Raw genomic sequence first — 20,887 nt, forward strand, 5'->3', positions numbered from 1 at the left:
TGACTGGAACGGTCACGAAAATGAGAAAGTTTGTCAGTTCTATCACAAAATTTAAGATTTCGTGACAGTATAAGTCATGAAAATACTTTGTTACGTGAAAGATGAGTCACAAAATACTTTGTTTTGTGACAGATTTGTCATGAAATACTGCTTTTTCATGCCAGATCTATTGCGAAACAAAGTATTTTATGTCTGATATGGGAAAAAAAATCATTGGTTTTAATGTTGGGGGAAATTCATTAATGAATTCAAATCTCCAATCTCACTTGAAATATATATATATATATATATATATATATATATATATATATATTAACGTTGTTTTGGGTTAAAACTTAGAACTTTCTGTTGTTCAGTCTAGGACCATAGTCTATGATCGTACGTTGGTTGAGATGTGTTGAAGTATTCTATGCTCTTCGTTCTTGTTTCTTTCGAAAGAGGTTTCTGATCCCCTTTCACCTCATCAAGGGTTCACCTTTGTGTTCATCGTGTTCTGCGTGTTCTTCGCATTCGTCGCGTTCATCATGTTCTTCATTTTCTTTGTGTTCTTCGTGTTCATCACGCTCTTCGCATTCTTCATGTCCTTCGTGCTTTTCACCAAAGAAATAAGAAAACGTAAACTAGATGAACGCGTAAAGCTTGACATGAGTAAAGCTTTTGATAGGGTCGAATGGTCTTTCATCGATACCATGATGCAGAAACTAGGCTTCGACGATCGTTGGCAGCGTATTATCTCTGACTGCATCTCTACCCCGACATACTCTTCCAACATTAACAAATCAATCGTTGGACACGTCTCCCCAGGCCGAGGTCTCTACCAAGGCTGCCGGCTCTCGCGATACCTCTTCTTAATTTGTGCCAAAGGACTTTCCTCGCTTATTAGTAAAGCCGCCTCCGAAGTCAACCACCTCTCCTTCGCTGACGATTCATTCCTATTTTTCAGGGCGAAAAGGGACAATATTGAGATTCTCATGAAGGTTCTCGACACCTACGCTGTTGCCTCCGGTCAAGTGGTCAATTTTCAAAATTCAGCGATTGATTTCATCCCAAATGTGGACGAGGAGTTGAAGGCTTTGCTGAGTAGTATGCTATCTCCCCTACCCTCTCCCACGATACCTACCTCAGTCTCCCTCCCCTCATTCGTCAAATTCGAAAGATCGCCCTTTAGAATGTATGGGACAAAGTTCGATCCCACCTTTCTCAGTGGCAGGGTCGCATGTTCTCACAAGCCGGCCGGGAAACTCTCATTAAAGTTGTCGCTCTTGCCATCCCCATTTGTTCCATGAGCGTTTTCCAACTACCAGCTTCACTATGTGATGAAATAGAATCCATCATGGTGAGAATCTAGTGGGACGGCGACTCAGGAAACTGTAAGACTCATTCGGTCTCATGGCGAAAGCTCTACGCCTCGAAAGCAGACGGGAGTCTGGTTTTCCGCAATCTTCGCCTCTTCAATAAAGCCATGTTGACCAAACAATGATGTCACTTGATCTCGAGATCGCCTTCGCTCGCCGCCAGGGTATTGAAAGCTAAATACTTCCCAAATGATTCTTTCCTTACCGCCATCCTCAAAGCGAGCGCATTGTACATTTTGGCAATCTTTATTTGGGGACACGAAGCTTTGTCCCGCGATCTTTGCTGGCAGGTTAAGAGCGGCAGTGACGTCAAAATTTTCTCCGATAAGTGGCTGTTGGAATCGATCTAGGGTTTAAGAAAATAATTAACGCTTCGGGAAGCGGCGGAATTTTAAAAATTTTATTTTACAAGTAAAAACGGTTTTTACTAACCTAGACAAGTGCAAGTACATGTAATTAAAAACTAATATGAGCTAAGAAGTTTACTAACCTTTCTTGAAGCTTGATCTTTGAGAAGCTCTTAGAAAGTTGCAACGCTCGTCTCCCCTTGCAGCACGTCTCTCTTCCTTTCCTCGGCACCTCGAGCAACCACGAAAGTTTCTATCACTAAATCACTCGAAATAAAGGAATCAGTGAGTGGGCACTTTTAAACACTACGACTTAAGAACGAGTCTTGAAGTCGCAGAGCTAAACTCTAGGTCAAATGAGGACCTAGGTGCCAAAACAAAAATCGAAATTGAATAGAGAGAGAGGAGAGGGGCGGCCAAGCTAGAGAGAGAAGCTCTCAATCTCTAATACTTGGAATGAATGAAATGTGAAGAATAAGGCTCCTATTTATAGGAGAGGTCTCACCTTCAATAAGGTAGTTTCCTCTTCTATAGAATATCACATATTCATGAGCCAATTTCCTTTTCTTCTCCTTATTTCACACGGCCAAAGAGGATCCAAGATATCCTCATATTTGTTTCCTCTTTTGACTCTACTTGGGCGCCCATCTTGATTCCTCTTAGAGGAAATTTGTTTCCTCTTTTTCTTTTGGCAAGTATCTAAATACATTAATGCACAAAATAATCTCTCTTTCACACTAAGGGCTGCACGAAATTTGGTCTCCCATTCACTTGGCTTGGACGGCCAAAAGCCTTCTAAAAAGGCTTTCTAGGTTTTTCTTTAATTGTTCATTACAACATAAGAAAAGCCCATTAAGAATTTTCAAGTAAAATTCTATGAAATGAAATTAATTCACAAGGCCCAATAAACATGTTATGGCCGTGTGATATAATATGTCATCATATGACATTGTCAAAAAAATTTATTGACATTCATTTCATGCCATGTCCAAAAAGACTAAATTACCCTTTCGACAATTTTCGTTCTTGTTTTGACTTAGCTTCCAGTTTAACTATTCCTACTCGATGTGATTCGTGACAGTGACCTCATGGACCCAAATGAACAAAGCTTGAGCTAAACACTTGGACTCAAAAGTTCACAAACCTTTTCCAAGTTTAGCTTAATGCCAACTGACTCCACTAAAGAGTTGACACTGAAAATCTCTCGGTTCAAATGAATTTATTTTCTACTCAAGAATTCAACCTAATTATGATGAGCGGATCCACTGAATATTATCTATGTTTACCCTTCATGAATGTCATCAGCTAGTCGGGATTTACTAAATTACCATTTTACCCTTCTAGCTGTTATTTCCTCAACTCCTTTGTCGCTTGTGAATAAGTTAGAAACAATGTATTGACGAGGAGCTAACAAGTCACATTGTTTCATCCAAAAGAGTCAGGACTCAATTTGGACACTGGCCAGTTCATTTATTCACACTCCAAGGAACAAAGCATGAGGTGACATACATTGCATTTCAGCAATCTTATACATGAATTCCATATCTATGAGAACTTCACAAAGTTACTCATGACATTCTCACAACTTAGTACTTCACCAATAGGCCCTGTTCGGAATCACATAGTGAGTCCGAACTCTGACTTTCTCAAATGAGAATACGTAAGCTGTGAAATGGCATGTCTCATTTCAGGATTAAGGTAAGCATGATGAAATTCATACATAGTGACTTCGAGACAAAAGAGGTTAAATGGTTTGTTCTTATCTTGTCTCAAGAAGTGCACTGGTCAATTCAGTACCTTCGGAAGATACCTAGAAGAACTATAGAGTTTCCAACTCTCAATGCCCCATAACCAGACATCATAGATTCTCCTAACAATCATACTGAGGTCAATAGTCCTTTGACCCTAAGATTGCGAATATATCGTTTTAAGCAAACTACAAAGAGTTTGTTCATGCAAATCTACATTTGTCTCTTCGTAAGTTGTTAAGTTTGTTTATGGACTAAAAGACTAAGGTTTTATCATAAAGCTTCAAACAAAGAAAGAATGAATGAACGTTTCAACTTTATTAATGAATGAATAGGCAATTACAAGCAAGAGTCTTCATGAGACTTTATTACATCAAATGTACAAAATAAAGATTACAACTCTTCTTGTGGGCACCATTGACAACAGTGGCTCCCAAGGCATCCGAGCTTCGCCACCAAAACCACTGCTCTTCCTCAACACCACGACCTCTGAGTCTCAGACCTTATCTGCGACTCTACTCACACATGGGATGTAGATAAGCTAAACTCCATCTTCTAGCCTTTGGATGTTGAGTCTATCTTATCCATCCCTCTAGGTCTCCACGACAGTCGAGACTGACTTATATGGTATCACGACGACTCAAATGTGTACCCCGTCATTGCAGGTTATCTTCGTATTTTTGAGAAATCCTCTTCGAGCCCGGCTCATTCCTCCTCCTCTTCACTGAATTTTTGGAAAATTTATGGGCCTCCTCCACTCCTCCAAAGACGAAGATCTTCATGTGGAGGCTCGTCAACTACATGCTTCCGACACTCTCAGCCCTCGCCCGCAAACACGTTCCGTGCTCTCACTACAAGAAATAAGGCTTTTGACGACATGTAAATAATGTCGTGAAAAACTTTTCCCGACATTTTCTCAATTGTCGTTGAATGGGGGGTGCTGGGGAAAGTTTTTGACGTTTAATGACATTTTTTAAATGTCATATTTAGTGTTGTTAATTATTTTGTAATGACATTTTTCAAGTGCCGTAGCTATTGTTGTGTAATCTCTTTCTATGACACGTAATTAATGTTGTGTTATACAATTGAAAATATTTTTAATGACATTTTCTAAGTGTTGTAATTATTGTCGTAAAAATTTATTTTAATGACACTTAAATAATGTCAGGATACACAATGGTTAATTTACATTTAATGATATTTTTTTAAATGTTGTAGTTGTTGTCATGAAAATTCTTTTAATGTCATTTCGGTAGTGTCGATTTTATGTATTGAGTTTTTTTTTACGTCACTTTTATATGTCGTTAATTTGTAATATATTAGGTACAACACTAATCATTGAAAAAAAATGTGTTTTTTCACGTTCTTTACATAAGTAAGAGTCAGAGTTATATTTACATACATATATAATTACAATATATTGGAACTTTAATGTAATTAATTACAATACAACACATTATGAAAAGCCAAAAAAAAAATATAATCTGAGAAGAATAAAAAAATAAGGTAAATACCACCAAATACAATTGATATATTGAACACCTTATAGCCCACATACACAGGCCCAGCACGTAACATTTTCATCTTTTACATTTTTTTTAATTTGCTTTTCAACTCCTCTTTGTCGGCAAACAAAATGCACGGAGGGGCAGAGATTCTTAGAGCCCGTCTCCCACTCCGACCTCCTTGCTGTCAAATCTCGGTTGTTCTCCTTGGCGTTTTCCCCTTCTATGACGAATCTCCGTTGTTCTCCTTGCCGACGAGTCGACGGTGGCTGGAGGTTTTGCTTCTCCGAGGCATGGAGGTCGTAGAGTCTCCAACGGTGCCGGCGGTTACCATGGCTGGTCCTCCGTCACTCTCAAAGTTTCTACACAGAAATGAATTGTTAGTAAACACAACCCATCATTTTATTTTACAAACAGAGTAAATAAAAAACTGCACATTAACACTCTATATAAATAGGGTATTTTGAAGAGTATCCACGATCTATTCATGCTATAAATAAGGGAAAGCAGTAATTTATTCTAATAACTAATACATTTTTTTTATCTTAACCGTTTCCATAATTCCACGTCTTCTGTGTTACTTAGTGAAGAAAATAATAAACTTCACGATTCCACGATTATTAGTTTAAGTCGGGTTTTGTGCTTATATTTTATCGTCTTCTAAAAAATAGGTTTATGGTTATGAGTTTATCTCTTCTTCAGAGGAACTACGCTTAGGGAAGTATTTACTTCTTTGAAAGGTAATCGTACTTGTTTGTATCTACAACATTGTATGCTAATATAATAAAAATGAGCTGCCCTTACTGAGTTTCTTCATTTGGCGTGACTTAATGAGTAGTTGAATCATTCAAGGTTGATAATTACATTTCTTTCACCATGTAATTTTTTTAAGCTGTTCCTTTGAAAATATTATTATCTTTGAGACTTGACACTGTTTTTTTTATGATTGCTATTTGCCTTCTTATTGTTTCTCAAAAAGAAACTACTCTCTTCAAATATTTTTGTGTCAAGAGCCCAAGTGATTTGGGTTTTGATTTATATTAAAAGTATTTGAGTTTCTTATTTATTCTTTTTGTAGGCTCAAATGCGTTTTTCACAGGAAGTGTAGTAGTTGTGTGGGTTTAATAAGTCAATTACACCATGACAGAGGTATTTAATTAATTTTTTTTAATTTACATCTAACTGGATACTTTTTTATATTAGTATCTACAATGCATAACACATGTTTGTATTGTTTCATTTGGATATATGATGAAGTCCTCTAAAAAAAAGCTCAGAAAAGGTTAAAGAAGCAAGTCCAAGCTGCTTTAGTGGCCACAACACACAGGAATAGAACACTAAGAATCATTGAGGGTTCAAACATTTCACAAGGGACAAGGGATTTGAACAATCAAAATGATGGAGAAACAAAAATGAAAGGAAAACTAGAACCTGAAAGGCTCAAAGCATATAAAGGGGAGAAAACATATCTAAGTGGTGTTGAAAAGAAGATTGATAGAAGACATATTAACTCAAGCCCATATGAATTTGGTTCGGATCAAAATGGTGGTCAAGAAAAGGAAAATTCGAAAAAAGACAAGGTAAAAGATACAAATTTAAGAGGCAGTGATACGAAAGCAACATGATGCATTTACTCAAGCTCAAGTGAATCAGAGTCTGAAGATATTGAAGAACTTTTTTATCATGCAAACAAGAAAAAAGTTGTTGGGGAAGAAGTAATGAGTCACTCAAAGGAAACAAATGAGCAGGATAAGTTTAATACAAAAGAACATGTCGTTGACTCGAGTTCTAGCTCATCGGAGTCAGAAGAGCTAATTGCACAAGCTTGTGAAGAAAAAGGGAAGAAAAAAGTTCGAGGACCGACACGGCTTGACATTCTTCCGGTAAGCGAACGAAAGCGTAAAAAAGTCAAGTGGAATAATTTAGGACAGCCAATTGGGAAGTTATCGGTTACACTTAGTTCTACTCTTGGGGTACTCATCAGGCAGTATCTCCCGATCACTATCAACAATTGGAAACAAGTTGATAACCAATTGAAGGAGCGTTTGTGGAGTTTAATATTGGTATGTCTTAAATTATATATATATACATATATTATTTGTAAACACATGTATTTGGGCATACACATCTAATTTATTTATATATCTATTTCAACTACCTTTTCATGTGACAGCAAAATTTTGTGATTGATCAAAAACACAAGGCCTATACACTAAGGCTTTTAGGAAGATTATGGAGAGGATACAAAAGCGAGCTATCAATCAAAATAAAAAACCTTACAAATTGTCCAGATGTAGAGAATGAACTACGACTTCTGAGGCCGTCTAATGTGAAGCCGGAAGAATGGATTGAATTCGTTCGAATAAGGAGATCGCGAGAGTTTAAAGTATGGTTTACTCATCATTTGTAGTCATTAGTTATATTCTATAGTACCTTATTAATGTATGACTTCTTTACGAAACCTTTGCTTAATATTTCAATATTTTTTAGGAAAAAAGTGCAAACATGAGTAAAGTCAGAGCAAAACAAAAGCATCCTCACACGACAGGAAGAAAGGGTTATGCAAGACTCGAGAAAGAATTAGTAAGTTTTTGAAAATAATTATACTTTTTTCCTTTAAACTGAATGATTACTTTGAGTTATTGATTGTTTATTATGTATTGTTTCCTTTTATGTTACAGAAAAGAAAGAAAAACAAAGACCACATTCCACGAGTTGAAATTTGGTTGGAGGGACATAAAAGAAAGGATGGAAAACCAATTAATGAAGCTGTGAAAGAGAAAATGGTATTTTATTTTGTAAAAAAATGTAGTAGACAGTTAACAAGCTCTAGCTACTTGTACTTTGTGCCTCTGATTTTATATATATATATATAAAAAAGTTTGAATATGATTACATAATAATACGATATTTATTTTCTAAGAGACAAATTGAAGAAGATTCAAGATCAGAAGATAGTGAAGATGTCCATCCAGAAGAAGATGCCTTAGGAAGAGTTTTGGGTCGTGAGCCTCCGGGGTGCATCAGAGGACGTGGATTTGGAGCAACATTAAAGAAATTAGAAGCTGAAGGATACAGTAAATGCTTGGAAAAGTCAGTGTATGATGAGCTGAGAGACTTGAAAGCATGGAAAGAAGAAATTCAAAGCCTATTGAGCTCTGGCATAATATCTGAAACAGTGAGTTAATTTTCTCAATTTTACATTTTTTATGTCCTACATTGTTTTATAACGTACAATTTATGTAATTGATAGAATCAAAACAATGGTGAAGATAATGGATCAGCAAAGTGTGCACAAGCATCACAGGTAACAAGAGTTGATGAATTTCTATTTTATTTTAGTAGAAACAATTATTTTTATCTTCATTTTATAATACCACTTATTTCACACCTTATTAAATACATTTACTAGACCATTCAAGGCATAAATGTTCCCGAGATTCCAAGAAAGCAGACTGTTTGTAGACTTTTACATTGGATCGGAACCGGACAATGTGTTGCGGAAGCAGAAATCGCATCCACTGACCCCGAAACATTGGTACATCATGTGCCCCTTGGACCTGATTGCTACAAAGTCTGGATTACAAAAATACTAGCACTGAAGATCCCATTGTATCGGCATTCCAATGAATTTTAATTCTACCCTTGATGATGCAAAAGGAAGTACAGTAGCATGGCCACAAAAGTTCATTCTTTTTGCTTAAAGAAAGAGGTCATATTAGCACTATATTCTACCATACAACTCTTTAGTTTATGATTTCATATTTTTTAAGAAATATTAATAACTTTCTTTTCTTTATTTTCAGATTTAAAGTTCGATCGCTCATCGTCATGAATCCTATCTATTAAATCTGTGTCTTTTTCCTCTTATGGGATTTCTTCTGTTACGTTTTATTTTTTTCAAGTATGAAATTAGATTGATGGTTTTGGCACATAATTTAAATGCTCTCAATTATTTTTAACAGTATAGTTTATGTAGTCTTTCCAATTGCATAAGTATTTCTTTTTTTTTAGAGAGGGCTTTATAAGTAGCCAATTATACAAGATCGAATATTTACAAATATGGGGGCTGGACAAATATAAGTATCTATTTCTAGAACCACACAAACACACCCCAGAAATAATTAAATGTGGGTATTGCGCCCGCCGGGATTCGATCCCGCATTCTCCCCTTGGGAAGAGAGTGGTGTTACCACTTGGCCCAAACAAGCTTGGGTGCATAAGTATTTCTTTTATTTGTACATAGTGTTTGATAAATCCTTATATCAATCTGGGTTAATGAAATAATTGGGTAAATGAGGAAAAGAAAACACATACATACCCACTCGAATATATTAAATATAGTAAAATCAATCCTAAATAAAGGGCAACTGATGGATTTTGCTTCGCCTTCGGGGTTGTCGTCGGGGATTTGCTCCGAGTCTTCAATTTCCGGTCCCAACGGGATATACTCTGGTATGTCTTGCTCGTCGAAGACGTCGTTGATGAGGGTGTCTTGGCCTCCGAGTCTCGCGATAACGCCGGCGAGACGAAAGATACTCGTCTCGATTTGCTCCATTCTTGCGTCTCGGTCGCCTTGAACGAGTGCGGGGAGAGATTCCTCTCGGGGGGCGTCGTTCTCTTGGGCTTGGCGGGCTCGGGCCCGAGTGTTGAATGCGATGCTTCCCGCCGGAGGGGCGCCGCCCTCGGAGATAGCTAGGTGGCTAGCCATTTGTTGTACGTGAGTTTTGTGGTCTTCCGTGGAGGAAGTGAGTTTGCCGGTGGAGAGCTCGTGGTTGTTCTCGAGATCCCCTCCTTCTAGCGCCAAAATATTAATGCCTGAAAATGGATCAACACGAAAACCGGTCTGCGGTTCGGTCTAGGGCCGGACCCTATGACCGCGCGGTGGTCGAACGGAGAAGTTGTCCCAACACCTGTACCTCCGTCGTGCCGGAAAAGGATTTCCGACGACTCGTCACCTGAGAAAAGAGAAGATAGTGAACTAAAGGACCGCGGAGGGGTTTCCTCCGGCGGGCACTCCGACGCTCAACATTAGTCTAGGTGTCGTGCTTCGAGTTCTAGAGAGAGAAGCTCTGATGAGAGAGAAGCAGAGGTTTTTTAAGTGTCAGCAAAAAACTCTCTCCAAATGAGAAATCTGAAGGTATTTATAGGAGTGTGATGAGTCGGGGTAGGATGGTCTTTTCATTTTTCCCTTGATTTTTGTAGGGGCTGACCATGCACAATGCTTGAACCTTCCTTGCCCTCGGCGGGGCTGGGATTTTTCCTTCCTGGCCCTTGGCAGGGCTGTGATTTTTCCTTCCTGGCCCTTGGCAGGGCTGGGACTTTTCTTTCCTGACCATTGGCAGGGCTGTGATTGCCTTCACAATATTTGGGTTGGACTTCCTCCTGGAGGTCGAACCTGGCCTGGAGGTCGAGCCTGCCTGGGTTGGACTTCCTCCTGGAGGTCGAACCTGGCCTGGAGGTCGAGCCTGCCTGGAGGTCTAGCTCGTCTGGAGGTCGAGATCGCCTGGAGGTCGAGCTCGCCTGGAGGTCGAGTCTGGCCTGGAGGTCGACCCTGGCTGGAGGTCGACCCTGGCTGGAGGTCGAGCTCGCCTGGGGGGTCGAGCTCGGGTCGAGCCTGGCCTGGAAGTCGAGCCTGGCTGGAGGTCGAGCCTGGCCTGGAGGGCGAGCCTGGCTGGAGGTCGAGCCTGGCTTGGAGATCGAGCCTGCCTGGAGGTCGAGCTCGCCTGGAGGGCGAGCCTGGCCTGGAGGGCGAGCCTGGCTTGGAGATCGAGCCTGCCTGGAGGTCGAGCTCGGCCTACAGATCGAGCCTGCCTGGAGGTCGAGCTCGCCTGGAGGTCGAGCCTGCCTGGAGGTCGAGCTCGCCTGGAGGTCGAGCCTGGCTGGAGGTCGAACCTGGCCTGGAGGTCGAGCCTGCCTGGAGGTCGAGCTTGCCTGGAGGTCGAGCTCGCCTGGGGGTCGAACTCGCCTGGAGGTCGAGCCTGCCTGGAGGTCGATCTCGCCTGGAGGTCGAGTCTGGCTGGAGGTCGAGCCTGGCCTGGATGTCGAGCCTGCCTGGAGGTCGAGCCTGGCCTGGAGGTCGAGCCTGCCTGGAGGTCGAGCTCGCCTGGGAGTCGAGCCTGGCTTGGAGGTCGAGCCTGGACGCCAGGATGAGAGGTCCCCTCAGGGGTGAGCTCGACTTGTCTTAATCCCGGGCTCTACTCTTTGGGCCGGGATTGCCATGCATCCTCGCTTGAGTTGGGCCTTGACGTTTTTTAATATGGGAAAAATCTCACATAACAAGTTCTAATGTTACCATGCATCCAAAATCAAGTACTTTACGAACTCGTTGCAGCACATAAACACTACACAGGGTACAAAGAGTTCATACGCTTAAATAATAACTATATAAATCTGTCTTTACAAAGTTGCACGAATGTGTATTTTTCTAAGACCAACAAATTGGTTAGCTATACTCGCTCTTTCCACGTTGTTTCTTTATGGAAGGCAAGGCAGAGAAATGGTTAAGAAATAACATCAAATTGGTATCAAAGCCTGTTGCTTGGCCTGGCGGTGGGACCAGAACGCTTGCGCTGCCAAGACACGGTCAAGAAGCTCTTGTGGGACCGGTTCCCCTCTCCGCTGTTGTGGCGATATCCGAGCCGTGTGCACCAACGTCTTCCATTTGTCCTACAACAACATGGTGTCACGCCAATATAGAAAAAAAAAAAAAAAAAAAAGACAAAAGATCGCTCGTTCTATCCATAATCCCTTACCTTGAGATCCACATAAGTTCGGTGTTTCGCATTGTCGAAAGCGTAAAACTTAACATCGCGCCACCTGAAATCATAGTTTTAAGAATAAAAAGGAACAAAATTCAAGATGCAGATTAGGAGTGTATTTACACATGACATACAATGGCTAAATAATAAATAAGTATAGTTACATGAGAGCGGAAAGCAGACTTGATTTACGGTAAAAGAAAAAAAGGGAGAATAATTTCGAGTTAAAATTGTCTCACACACTGATAAAGAAAACAGCGGCCTAAACCCCGAAATAATTTAATAAAATTAAGGGTGGCGTAAACGATAAACGAAGCTCCACGAGTGAACATAAAGCAGTAATAAGAAGAAACATAATTGTACCGACCTTCCGGTTCCAAGCTTCTCAACCGCCCGAACGAGTGCTTCCACTTCGGAAACAGAGAAGGGCCTTCTAATCCGGCGGTGTCCGTACTCGTGGCTGTGCCCGGGTTTCTGATGCAAAGGGACCACGGGCAACGCTTTCGTACTTGTTTTTGGCACCAGGACAAGAGCCTGTGAATCGGGGTTTGCTTTTGTGATTGGCGTGTCAGCGAGAGATTTGACTGAGCTGAGCTCGGTCCCAACACAGCCATCCGAATTCTTTTTCTTCGGTTGGTTAGGATTTAGCGAGACTTTCGAAGCAGTCCCTTGTTGGGACGCCAAATGCCTGTGGAAAAAAACATAATATAAAATATAACAGTTTCGAAACAAAGGAAGTATAAGGTATAAATATTTGTCAAACTCGGGATTTTTTTTTTTTACCTAGGTTCATTCTTGAAGGCTGTTAGAGATTGCTTGGGCTCCAAGATAAAACCCAAGTTGTGGCTCTTGTCATCTTGAGAAATCCCAGTCTGGATCAGGGTTTTGTTGTCGTCTCTCACTTTCTTGCCTTGCACCAGGATTCCAACGTGGAGTCCGTCTCCAAGTATGGATGTTACAGCTTTCATCACCATCCTCTACGGTGAAAATATATAGTTAAAATGAAATAAGAAAAAACATTAAACATTCTTCACAAACAAGAAAGAAACCTATGTTGCTCTGTCAGATACCTTCAGTGAGCCAACTGTGGCGTTCGTAGAGATGTCGATGAAGAGCTCCGGAACCTTGAAGGACTTTATACTTAGCTTCACTGATGAAAAGATAAGAAATCCTTATAAAGCAATGCATCGATTATAACTACTAGAAAAAATCACAATAAAAAGAAAGCGTTCCCAACCATTACACTCTTCTTCAGAACTCGGGCTTAATCGTTGACCTGCACCACAAAATTTCCCGTTGCTTCGGCTTTCAGGAGGTGAATCGAAGCTGTGTTTTCCGTTTAATCCCTGGTCAGACTCAGACGGAGATAAAGATTCGAGATTGACGAACTTCCTCTTTTTAAAAGGAAAGATCTTCTGAGACTTTTCATGAGCACAAGTAGTTAGCCTCTCATCACTGACTTCCTCTTTTTTCCCAACTGAAACACCAAAAAAGTCAGTTTCAATTTCTCAAACATTGTAGCAGAAAAGACATCGCTCCACACAAAATCTGCATTACCTAATTCAGATGTTTTCCAGTCAGTGTCAATTTCATCCTTGACTCTCCTATTATTTCCGTTTGGTTGTTCCGTTTTTGTGTCAATCACACCCGAAAGACAACGGTGATCATGAAATACCCGTTTCCCACAAGACTCCAGCGTTCCTGATCGGCTAGGAATTCTTCGTGTGGGATCAACAATAGAAGAGTAATCGTCGTCACAACTTGTCCGATCAGTGTTGCCATGATTGAGAGAACACGTTTCACTCTTGTCTAATAATTTACCGGCAACACTGGCTAAGATCTCAAACGGTTGATGACTCTTCACGTTCTCGGATTTCTTCCCGATTGGTGGTCCTCGCGCCTAAACCACAAGCCAAAATATAAGTCAATAATAGGATTTATTTCGATCGCTGTAAGTTGCTCTTAAGTGGAATAAACTCTCACTCTAATGGATCTCGAGGCCCGAGGAAAACCGTTGAAGCCATTTTCCAACATCTTTACAAGGCTCAACCGAAAACAGTCATCTGTGTGAAACTTCCTCACCGGATCAGAGCCCTGCAAGCAAATCAAAACCACCCATGATTTAAGGAACACTAATGGCGACTAACTGATTATATAATGATTCAATCAACTTACGGCGAAACACTTGTAATAGTCTAAAACACACATATTCACTCGTACCATCAATTAGATTTAAGAGCAAAATAGTGAAGTATAGGCTTAAACCTTTGCTCAAAATAATCACCACCATCTTGGGGAAAAAACTGAGTGAAAGAAATTGCTGTGATCGTATATTTATTTACTGATTAACAAAGGAGTGTGTTTTATATCCTAATAAAACCTCAACCAAGAGCATATAGTTTTTATGCTGCTTGATAATTAAGATCACAAACTACATTTATATCCGTACATACAGTGCGTATGTATATATGTATGTATGTATATTCAAACGAACATTTAAGTTGGGAAGAATGATGAGAGAAAACCCGTGGAAGATACGTAATTTGAAATAATTAAAGCGATCTAAATAATCCGCACATCAGGTGTTTGTTTTGTAAAAGATAAAAAAAAAAACACTGAATTCTGACAAAGAATAGCAAAAACCCCCCCTGAAAAACCACATTTTTTTTTTTTTTGAGGAAGCATTAAAAAACAGGAAAATAAATTACTAATAATAATAATTAAAAGACTTGGTCAGGCGGTTTGCGAGAGCATGAGATGACCGGTACATGCGATGGATTTGGATTTGAGGACTCCGTACGGAACGAGACATGCGAATGCCACGTGGAAGACATATCTGGGTTCAAACTTCAAACACAAACTCGCAAGTTTCGGCGGTTAAAACCACACATCACTGCTTTGATTTTCTTCGTCTAACTGTACGGTCTCGCCACATTTGTAGCCACACAAGACAAGACACAACGCAAACATACACTAAAAAAACTGCTTATAATTTGTTGCCACGCGTCAATCTTATCTTGGTCTTCAAACACGCATGTTTTGGCGGGAAAGGTTCATCTCTTTATTTATTATTATGGCCGAAATCATTATTGAAACTCCTACATCCATAAGCAAGTAATAAATAATCCTTCGAGCAAAAAAACATAATAATAATAATAATAATAAATAATCCTTATGATAGCTTTTTGGTTGATGATATTAAATGTATTGATTCTCTTTGTAACTTTAAGTTTCTGTTTGTTCGACATTCGAGAATTATATTACCGATTGTTTAGCTTGGTTAGCGGTTAATACCCGTCTGTCTTCGATGTAATCTGATACTCCAGATTGTGTTGCAGATCTCTTGACAGATAGTTTCCCTGCTCCATGAGAGCATATAAAGTTCCATTAAAACCATCCTTCTAATAAAAAAAAGTAATAAATAATGATTGTTATTGTTATATAGTGATTGTGGGGATGAAAACAGACCTCCCCATTAAAAGCATCCAGTTAAGCCCAAGCCCAAAGAAAGCTTGGTGATTATGAGTCCAGCTCGCCCAGGCCCGCCTCGACAAAATAGCATCAACCCCTTATCTTGATTAAGTCCGATTTTCTATGTCGTCAGCCCGAAAGAAGCGGTCTCCATCCGATATTTTCACCTTTTCCAGCTCGAGTCAACATACACGAAAATCCTCGAAGACCTCCGGTCCGACCAGGTGTCCTTTCGATCGACGATACAGATGAATCAACCTCAGCTATAAATAGATCTGTTTTCGTTGGAATGTCTCTATCTTTTAGGTGACCTTGCATAATCTCCCTTCATAATAGTGACACATCACTTTATATTTAGCATAACTATTAACATATGTCACGACATATAGTTAAGCTGATCTGATTTGATCACTCTAATTCTTTTGCAGAGCTTCTATGGGAGGGCTACTTGGGATAGAGTTTGAGTGTACAACCAACACTTTGGGAAATATCATAATACCAATAATAGGGAAAGCCTTGGCACTATAACATTTCTTTAAGACTTAGCTTGAAGCAATCCTTAGAATCAGAGAATCCAGAGTGCTTTCATTTGAGAAAGGTCAACTATGTGTGACTCTTAGTCCTTCATCAATAGTCATTGAATTAGTGTTGGGGATCGTGAGTTATTTCAACAAAGATGACCCTCCCACTTAGTTTTTAGAAGGTAGATTTTGTCCATTGAACTATTGAAACCAAATTTCATAAGCTTCAATGGAACCGTTATTAAAACTCTAGAATTTGTTTCTAGCCTTTTGTCACGACCTGTTTTTCCGCATGGTTCGTGACCCGTGACGTTGATTCCGTTGGACCATTTAGATTGGGAGGATATGTGCTTCAGGCAAGTGCGTGCGGTATCCATGATGGAAAGACCCTTTTGAGTTAGGTAGACCAACTTGGTTGAGTTAATGGCATCTGTCGCTGATCCTGGATCTGACTTTGAAGAAGGGACTAGACCATTCTTGCACAAACTGGTCGGGAACTGGAGCCATCCCCATGATGAGCCCAAGGCAAGGCGAAATTAGTCGAAATGGTCCGTATGAAGAAGGTTTGCGCTTCGTGCGAGATTAACGCCGAGCGCTGCATGATCTTTTAAAAGTAAGTCTGTGACACTATGCTCTATATTGAATGAGAATTGTGTCAATGCCAAGAACAATTGACTTTTCAAGATCTTTTCCCCAAGTGTTTCTTCTAAGATGTAAAAAGACACATCACAAGGTTTTACAATTGGATATATGTCTTGGAAAAAAAAATCAATATTTTGGCTAAACCATTTCATCCTCCCACAAGTGTTTTAATGGCCATTTTGATTATATATATATATATATATATATATATATATATATATATATATATATACACACACACTTGTTGAGAATGGTCATGGTTAAGTTTTTATAAAAACAATTTTGAAAAATACCAAATGAAAGTTTTGAAAAGATTTTCAAAAATAGACCATTGACTAAGATTTTCTTTCATCAAAAGATATAGAAACCATTTCTTTCATCTTTATAATTTTTAATCAAAATTTATCAACTAATTTTAATCACAATTATCCTTAAATTATCATTTGAAGGTAACGGCTCCACGAACCCTGAAAATCTAACACACTGGCTCGGAGCATATCTTCCAGAATTTGAATGGTGCACTCACTCTGCCCATCAGTCTGAGGGTGGAAGGCTGTACTAAACTTCAATCTTGATCCCATGCCATCATGGAGACGCTGCCAAAACCTCGAAGTGAATCGAGTATCTCGATATGAAACGATCGACAAAGGAACTCCATGCAGGCGCACTATCTCCTTGATAAATAGCTCATCTAGTTTATCAACTGAATAAATGGTCCTTATGGGAAGAAAATGGGCCGACTTTGTCAACCTGTCCACAATCACCCAGACTGCTCATATCCAGCCGTAGTCCTGGGTAAACCCGACACGAAATCCATCGTGATTTGATCCCACTTCCATTGTGGAACTTCCAAGGGTTGCAACGTCCCTGCGGGTTTCTGATGCTCAGCCTTAACCTACTGACATGTAATACACTTTTGGACGAACGTCACCACATCTCTCTTCATACCCGGCCACCAATAGATCTTCTTGAGATCTTGATACATTTTCGTCGCACTTGGATGGATCGAATATGGAGTTCCATGAGCTTCTTGCAGCAATTGGCGTCGGAGATCATCATCGGCAGGCACACAGACCTTACCGTTACATCTCAACATTTCCTGATCGTCGAGCTTGAATTCGCCTTCTTGGTTCCCTTGGGCGTCAAACATCTTCCCAAGCAAGAAATCATCCGTGTATTGTCCCTCCTTTATCTGCTCAAAAAGGGTTGGTCGAACTTTAAGAGCTGCTAATCTTCTAGTGATCAGCTGCATCTCCAACTTTTCTATCTCTGACTTAAGATTAGGAGACTTCCAACTAGACTCGTAGCTATTGCGGCGGTCTTTCGACTAAGGGCATCAGCCACCTTATTCGCCTTTCCAGGGTGATAATGAAGCTCAAAGTCGTTATCATTCAACAATCCCATCCAACGTCCTACCTCATGTTCAACTCTTTCTGAGTAAAGAGGTACTTGAGGGTCTTATGGTCTGTGTAAATGTCGCAGTGCACTCCATATAGATAATGTCTCCAAAGTTTGAGTGTAAAAAACCATAGCTGCAAGCTCCATATCGTGCGTTGGATACCTTGTTTCATAGTCTTTGAGCTATCGAGAGGCGTAGGCAATCACCTTACCTCGTTGCATCAACACTGCTCCTAGGCCTTGCTTCGACGCATCACAATAAATTGTGAAACCTTCAGTTCCTTGTGGAATTGCGAGGATTGGAGCTGTTGTTAGACGCTTCTTTAGCTCCTGAAAACTGCTTTCACACTTATCTATCCATTCAAACTTGGTTCCTTTTCGCGTCAATTGCGTCAGAGGCATGGCTAACTTAGAAAATCCTTCCACGAATTTCCTATAGTAGCCAGCTAAACCTAGGAAATTCGGATCTCCGTTACTATTTTTGGTCTACTCCACTCCTTAACTGCCTTGATCTTCGCTGGGTTGACCATAACTCCTTCCTTTGCAATAACGTGACCCAAGAAGATTACCTTGTCAAGCCAAAATTCACACTTCGAGAACTTGGCATAGAGCTGTTTTTCTCGGAGTTTCGCTAGAACCATTCTTAAATGCTGCTCATGATCTTCCTGAGTCTTCGAGTATATGAGGATATCGTCTATGAAAATGATCACGAACTTATCCAAGAACGTCTCAAACACTCGGTTCATTAAATCCATAAATGTTGCAGGAGCATTCGTCAATCCGAAGGACATGACTAAGAACTCATAATGCCCATACCACGTTCGGAACGCTGTCTTCGGAATGTCTTCACCTCGGACCTTAAGCTGATGATAGCCCGAACGTAGATCGATCTTTGAAAAGATTTGTGCTCCCGCTAATTGATCAAACAAATCGTCGATATATGGAAGCGGGTATTTATTCTTAATAGTCACCTGGTTCAATCCTCGGTAGTCGATGCATAACCTTAGAGAACGATCTGCTTTCTTCACGAATAACACCGGTGCTCCCCACGGCGAATGACTTGGATGGATGAAACCTTTATCCAACAACTCATGTAACTGCGTCTTAAGCTCTTTCAACTCTGCTGGAGCCATCCGGTATGGTGTCTTTGATATCAGTGCAGTTCCAGGGATCAATTCTATGCAGAATTCGATCTCCCGATCAGGTGGTAATCCTGGTAGATCTTCAGGAAATACTTCTAGGAATTCCCTTACGACTGGAATATCCTTCGGCTCTACCTTCTGCTCTTTTGACACATCTCTTACGCTTGCTAAGAATCCAACACATCCACTCTGTAGCATCCTCAAGGCTCTCATTACTGCATCATTGGAAGGGCTGGTCTCCGAGATGATCCACGAAAGTAAAACGATTCCCTCCCAGGAGCTTGAAACTTAAACTCCTTCTTATTGCAGTTAATCACTGCATGATGCTTGCTTAACCAATCCATCCCGAGTATAACGTCATAGTCAACCATTTCAAGTTCAATAAGATGAGCCATCAGCTCTCTACCTTGAACGTAAATTGGTACATTCTTGAACCATGACTTAGATTCGAACAGATCTCCTGTCGGATTGACAGTTATGAACGGGTAGGAAAAATTCAACTTTTCACTTCCTAACTTTTCAGCTATTCTAGATGCAATAAATGAATGCGTAGCACCTGAATCCATGAGTACATAAGCTGAAAGATTTCCCACAGAAAGCTGACCTGTAACCGCAGTGGACGTTCTTGCACGCACATCATTTTCACAAATAGTGAACACTCGAGCATTGGCCACAATTGTAACAAGTAACACTATTGGCTCGGCACTCGCTTGGATGTCGGTTCCCACACTTTGCACATTGAGGGATGTTCTGATTATCAGGTCTGGCGCGCTTGTTGTCGACGTTCTGGCCACTTTCTGGAAGCGCTTACCTTTTCCGTAAGAGTTTCCGCCTCCCGACTGATTCCTCTGCTGAGGTTGATTTCTAAAGCTCGTCGGATTACGGCTAGGGATGGCATTTTTACCCGAAACCCGTTAGCCCGTCCGTCATCCGGTCTTAACGGGTCGGGTAATACCCGTTCAAAATGAGTTAACGGGTTAACGGGTATTACCCGTTAGTATTTTAGCGGGTACGGGTCGGGTAGCGAAAATGTTAAACCCGCCCCGTTAACCCGCTAACCCGCCCGTTAGTTATTTTTATGGAAAAAAACTAGATATTTTTATTAAGAAAACATTAGATTACATCATAATGAGTAGGTTGTTGTTTTGATTCTTATTAAAAATTATTTTTTTATTTTTTTTAAACGGGTTAACGGGTAAGCGGGTGCTCAATTTTGGCACCCGTCACCCGGCGGGTATACCCGTTACCCGCCCCGTTGGGAAAACCGGGTTAACGGGTACGGGTTAACGGGTATTTTAATAGGCGGGTACGGGTACCGGTATTGGTGTACCCGCTAAAACCCGTACCCGTTGCCATTCCTAATTACGGCGTCCCGCCTGCTGCTGGAAGCGATTCTTCTTGAACTGATTCCCTGTGTTTGAACAAGTTTGTGGTGGCGGCACTACGATCAGAGGAGTTGGAGCATAAATGGCCAGATCTCCCCGCCAAGAGTCGATCCTCAACGCCCTTTGTCTCCACTCTCCACTAGTTTCACGATGTCAACGTTCAAACCGTGCATAAACTTTGTCTTCCGTGCTTGATCAGTCGGAACCACGGACGGAGAAAACTTTGCCAGCTCGTCAAACTTCGCAATGTATTCCGCTACCGGCATCTTTCCTTGACGCAGATTCATGAACTCTCGAATCTTGCCGGATGTGCTTGCCTCGCTCAGGTATTTCTCGTGAAAGAGGTTGATGAAGTGTACCCATGTCATAGTCGTTACATCCTCCGACATGACAGTTACCTCCCACCAGCTTCGAGCCTCAGAAGTCATCTGATAGATCGCGCAAGCTACGCGCTCCGCGTCGGACAATTGCATTTAGCTGACAATCTACTGGATCCTCTTGATCCAATTCTCAGCCGTTACAGGATCAGGACCTCCATTACTACAAATACAGTTTTCCGGTGCGGATGACTTTTGGGTGCGACTTTTCGCACCTAAAAGTCGCACCAAAAAG

At 40.8% G+C, this 20,887-nt stretch overlaps 3 protein-coding genes across 3 annotated transcripts; all 3 read right to left on the minus strand.

Annotated features, from left to right (window-relative positions):
• Nucleotides 1-11,330: 11,330 nt before the first annotated feature.
• LOC149404428 (telomere repeat-binding protein 6-like) lies at nt 11,331-14,268 on the minus strand. Its single transcript, XM_089606079.1, has 9 exons — nt 13,982-14,268; nt 13,700-13,810; nt 13,274-13,616; nt 12,954-13,193; nt 12,787-12,866; nt 12,500-12,693; nt 12,084-12,404; nt 11,711-11,774; nt 11,331-11,624 (listed from the first exon to the last, which is right to left on the minus strand). Exons 2-9 carry the CDS (start codon nt 13,748-13,750, stop codon nt 11,472-11,474), a joined length of 1,446 nt encoding a protein of 481 aa, XP_089462205.1. The 5' UTR covers nt 13,751-13,810; nt 13,982-14,268; the 3' UTR covers nt 11,331-11,471.
• A 181-nt stretch (nt 14,269-14,449) lies between these two features.
• LOC149404429 (uncharacterized) lies at nt 14,450-18,150 on the minus strand. Its single transcript, XM_089607525.1, has 6 exons — nt 17,956-18,150; nt 17,334-17,677; nt 17,101-17,245; nt 16,817-16,946; nt 15,011-15,075; nt 14,450-14,563 (listed from the first exon to the last, which is right to left on the minus strand). Exons 1-6 carry the CDS (start codon nt 18,148-18,150, stop codon nt 14,450-14,452), a joined length of 993 nt encoding a protein of 330 aa, XP_089463651.1.
• A 952-nt stretch (nt 18,151-19,102) lies between these two features.
• Nucleotides 19,103-20,246, minus strand: LOC149404430 (uncharacterized). The gene is made up of 2 exons (XM_089607526.1): nt 20,237-20,246; nt 19,103-19,494 (listed from the first exon to the last, which is right to left on the minus strand). Exons 1-2 carry the CDS (start codon nt 20,244-20,246, stop codon nt 19,103-19,105), a joined length of 402 nt encoding a protein of 133 aa, XP_089463652.1.
• Between the last annotated feature and the right edge of the window lie 641 nt (nt 20,247-20,887).

This window comes from Urtica dioica, chromosome 2 (genome assembly GCF_054948205.1).
Source record: "Urtica dioica subsp. dioica isolate 48M chromosome 2, U.dioica_male_clone48M_v1_H2, whole genome shotgun sequence".
Taxonomy (NCBI): Eukaryota; Viridiplantae; Streptophyta; class Magnoliopsida; order Rosales; family Urticaceae; genus Urtica; species Urtica dioica.

What these genes read in the sequence shown, in the direction of transcription:
- LOC149404429 (XM_089607525.1), bottom strand. Translation starts at nt 18,150, where the DNA reads ATGCCTCTGACGCAATTGACGCGAAAAGGAACCAAGTTTGAATGGATA. An exon ending in CATCCAAGTGCGACGAAAAT is followed by an intron (nt 17,246 to 17,333) that starts GTATCAAGATCT and finishes ACATGTCAGTAG; the next exon opens with GTTAAGGCTGAGCATCAGAA. An exon ending in CAGTGTGTTAGATTTTCAGG is followed by an intron (nt 15,076 to 16,816) that starts GTTCGTGGAGCC and finishes CTCATGGAGCAG; the next exon opens with GGAAACTATCTGTCAAGAGA.
- LOC149404428 (XM_089606079.1), bottom strand. Translation starts at nt 13,750, where the DNA reads ATGTTGGAAAATGGCTTCAACGGTTTTCCTCGGGCCTCGAGATCCATT. An exon ending in TTCTGAAGAAGAGTGTAATG is followed by an intron (nt 12,867 to 12,953) that starts GTTGGGAACGCT and finishes TCTTTTCATCAG; the next exon opens with TGAAGCTAAGTATAAAGTCC. An exon ending in GAACTTATGTGGATCTCAAG is followed by an intron (nt 11,625 to 11,710) that starts GTAAGGGATTAT and finishes ATGTTGTTGTAG; the next exon opens with GACAAATGGAAGACGTTGGT.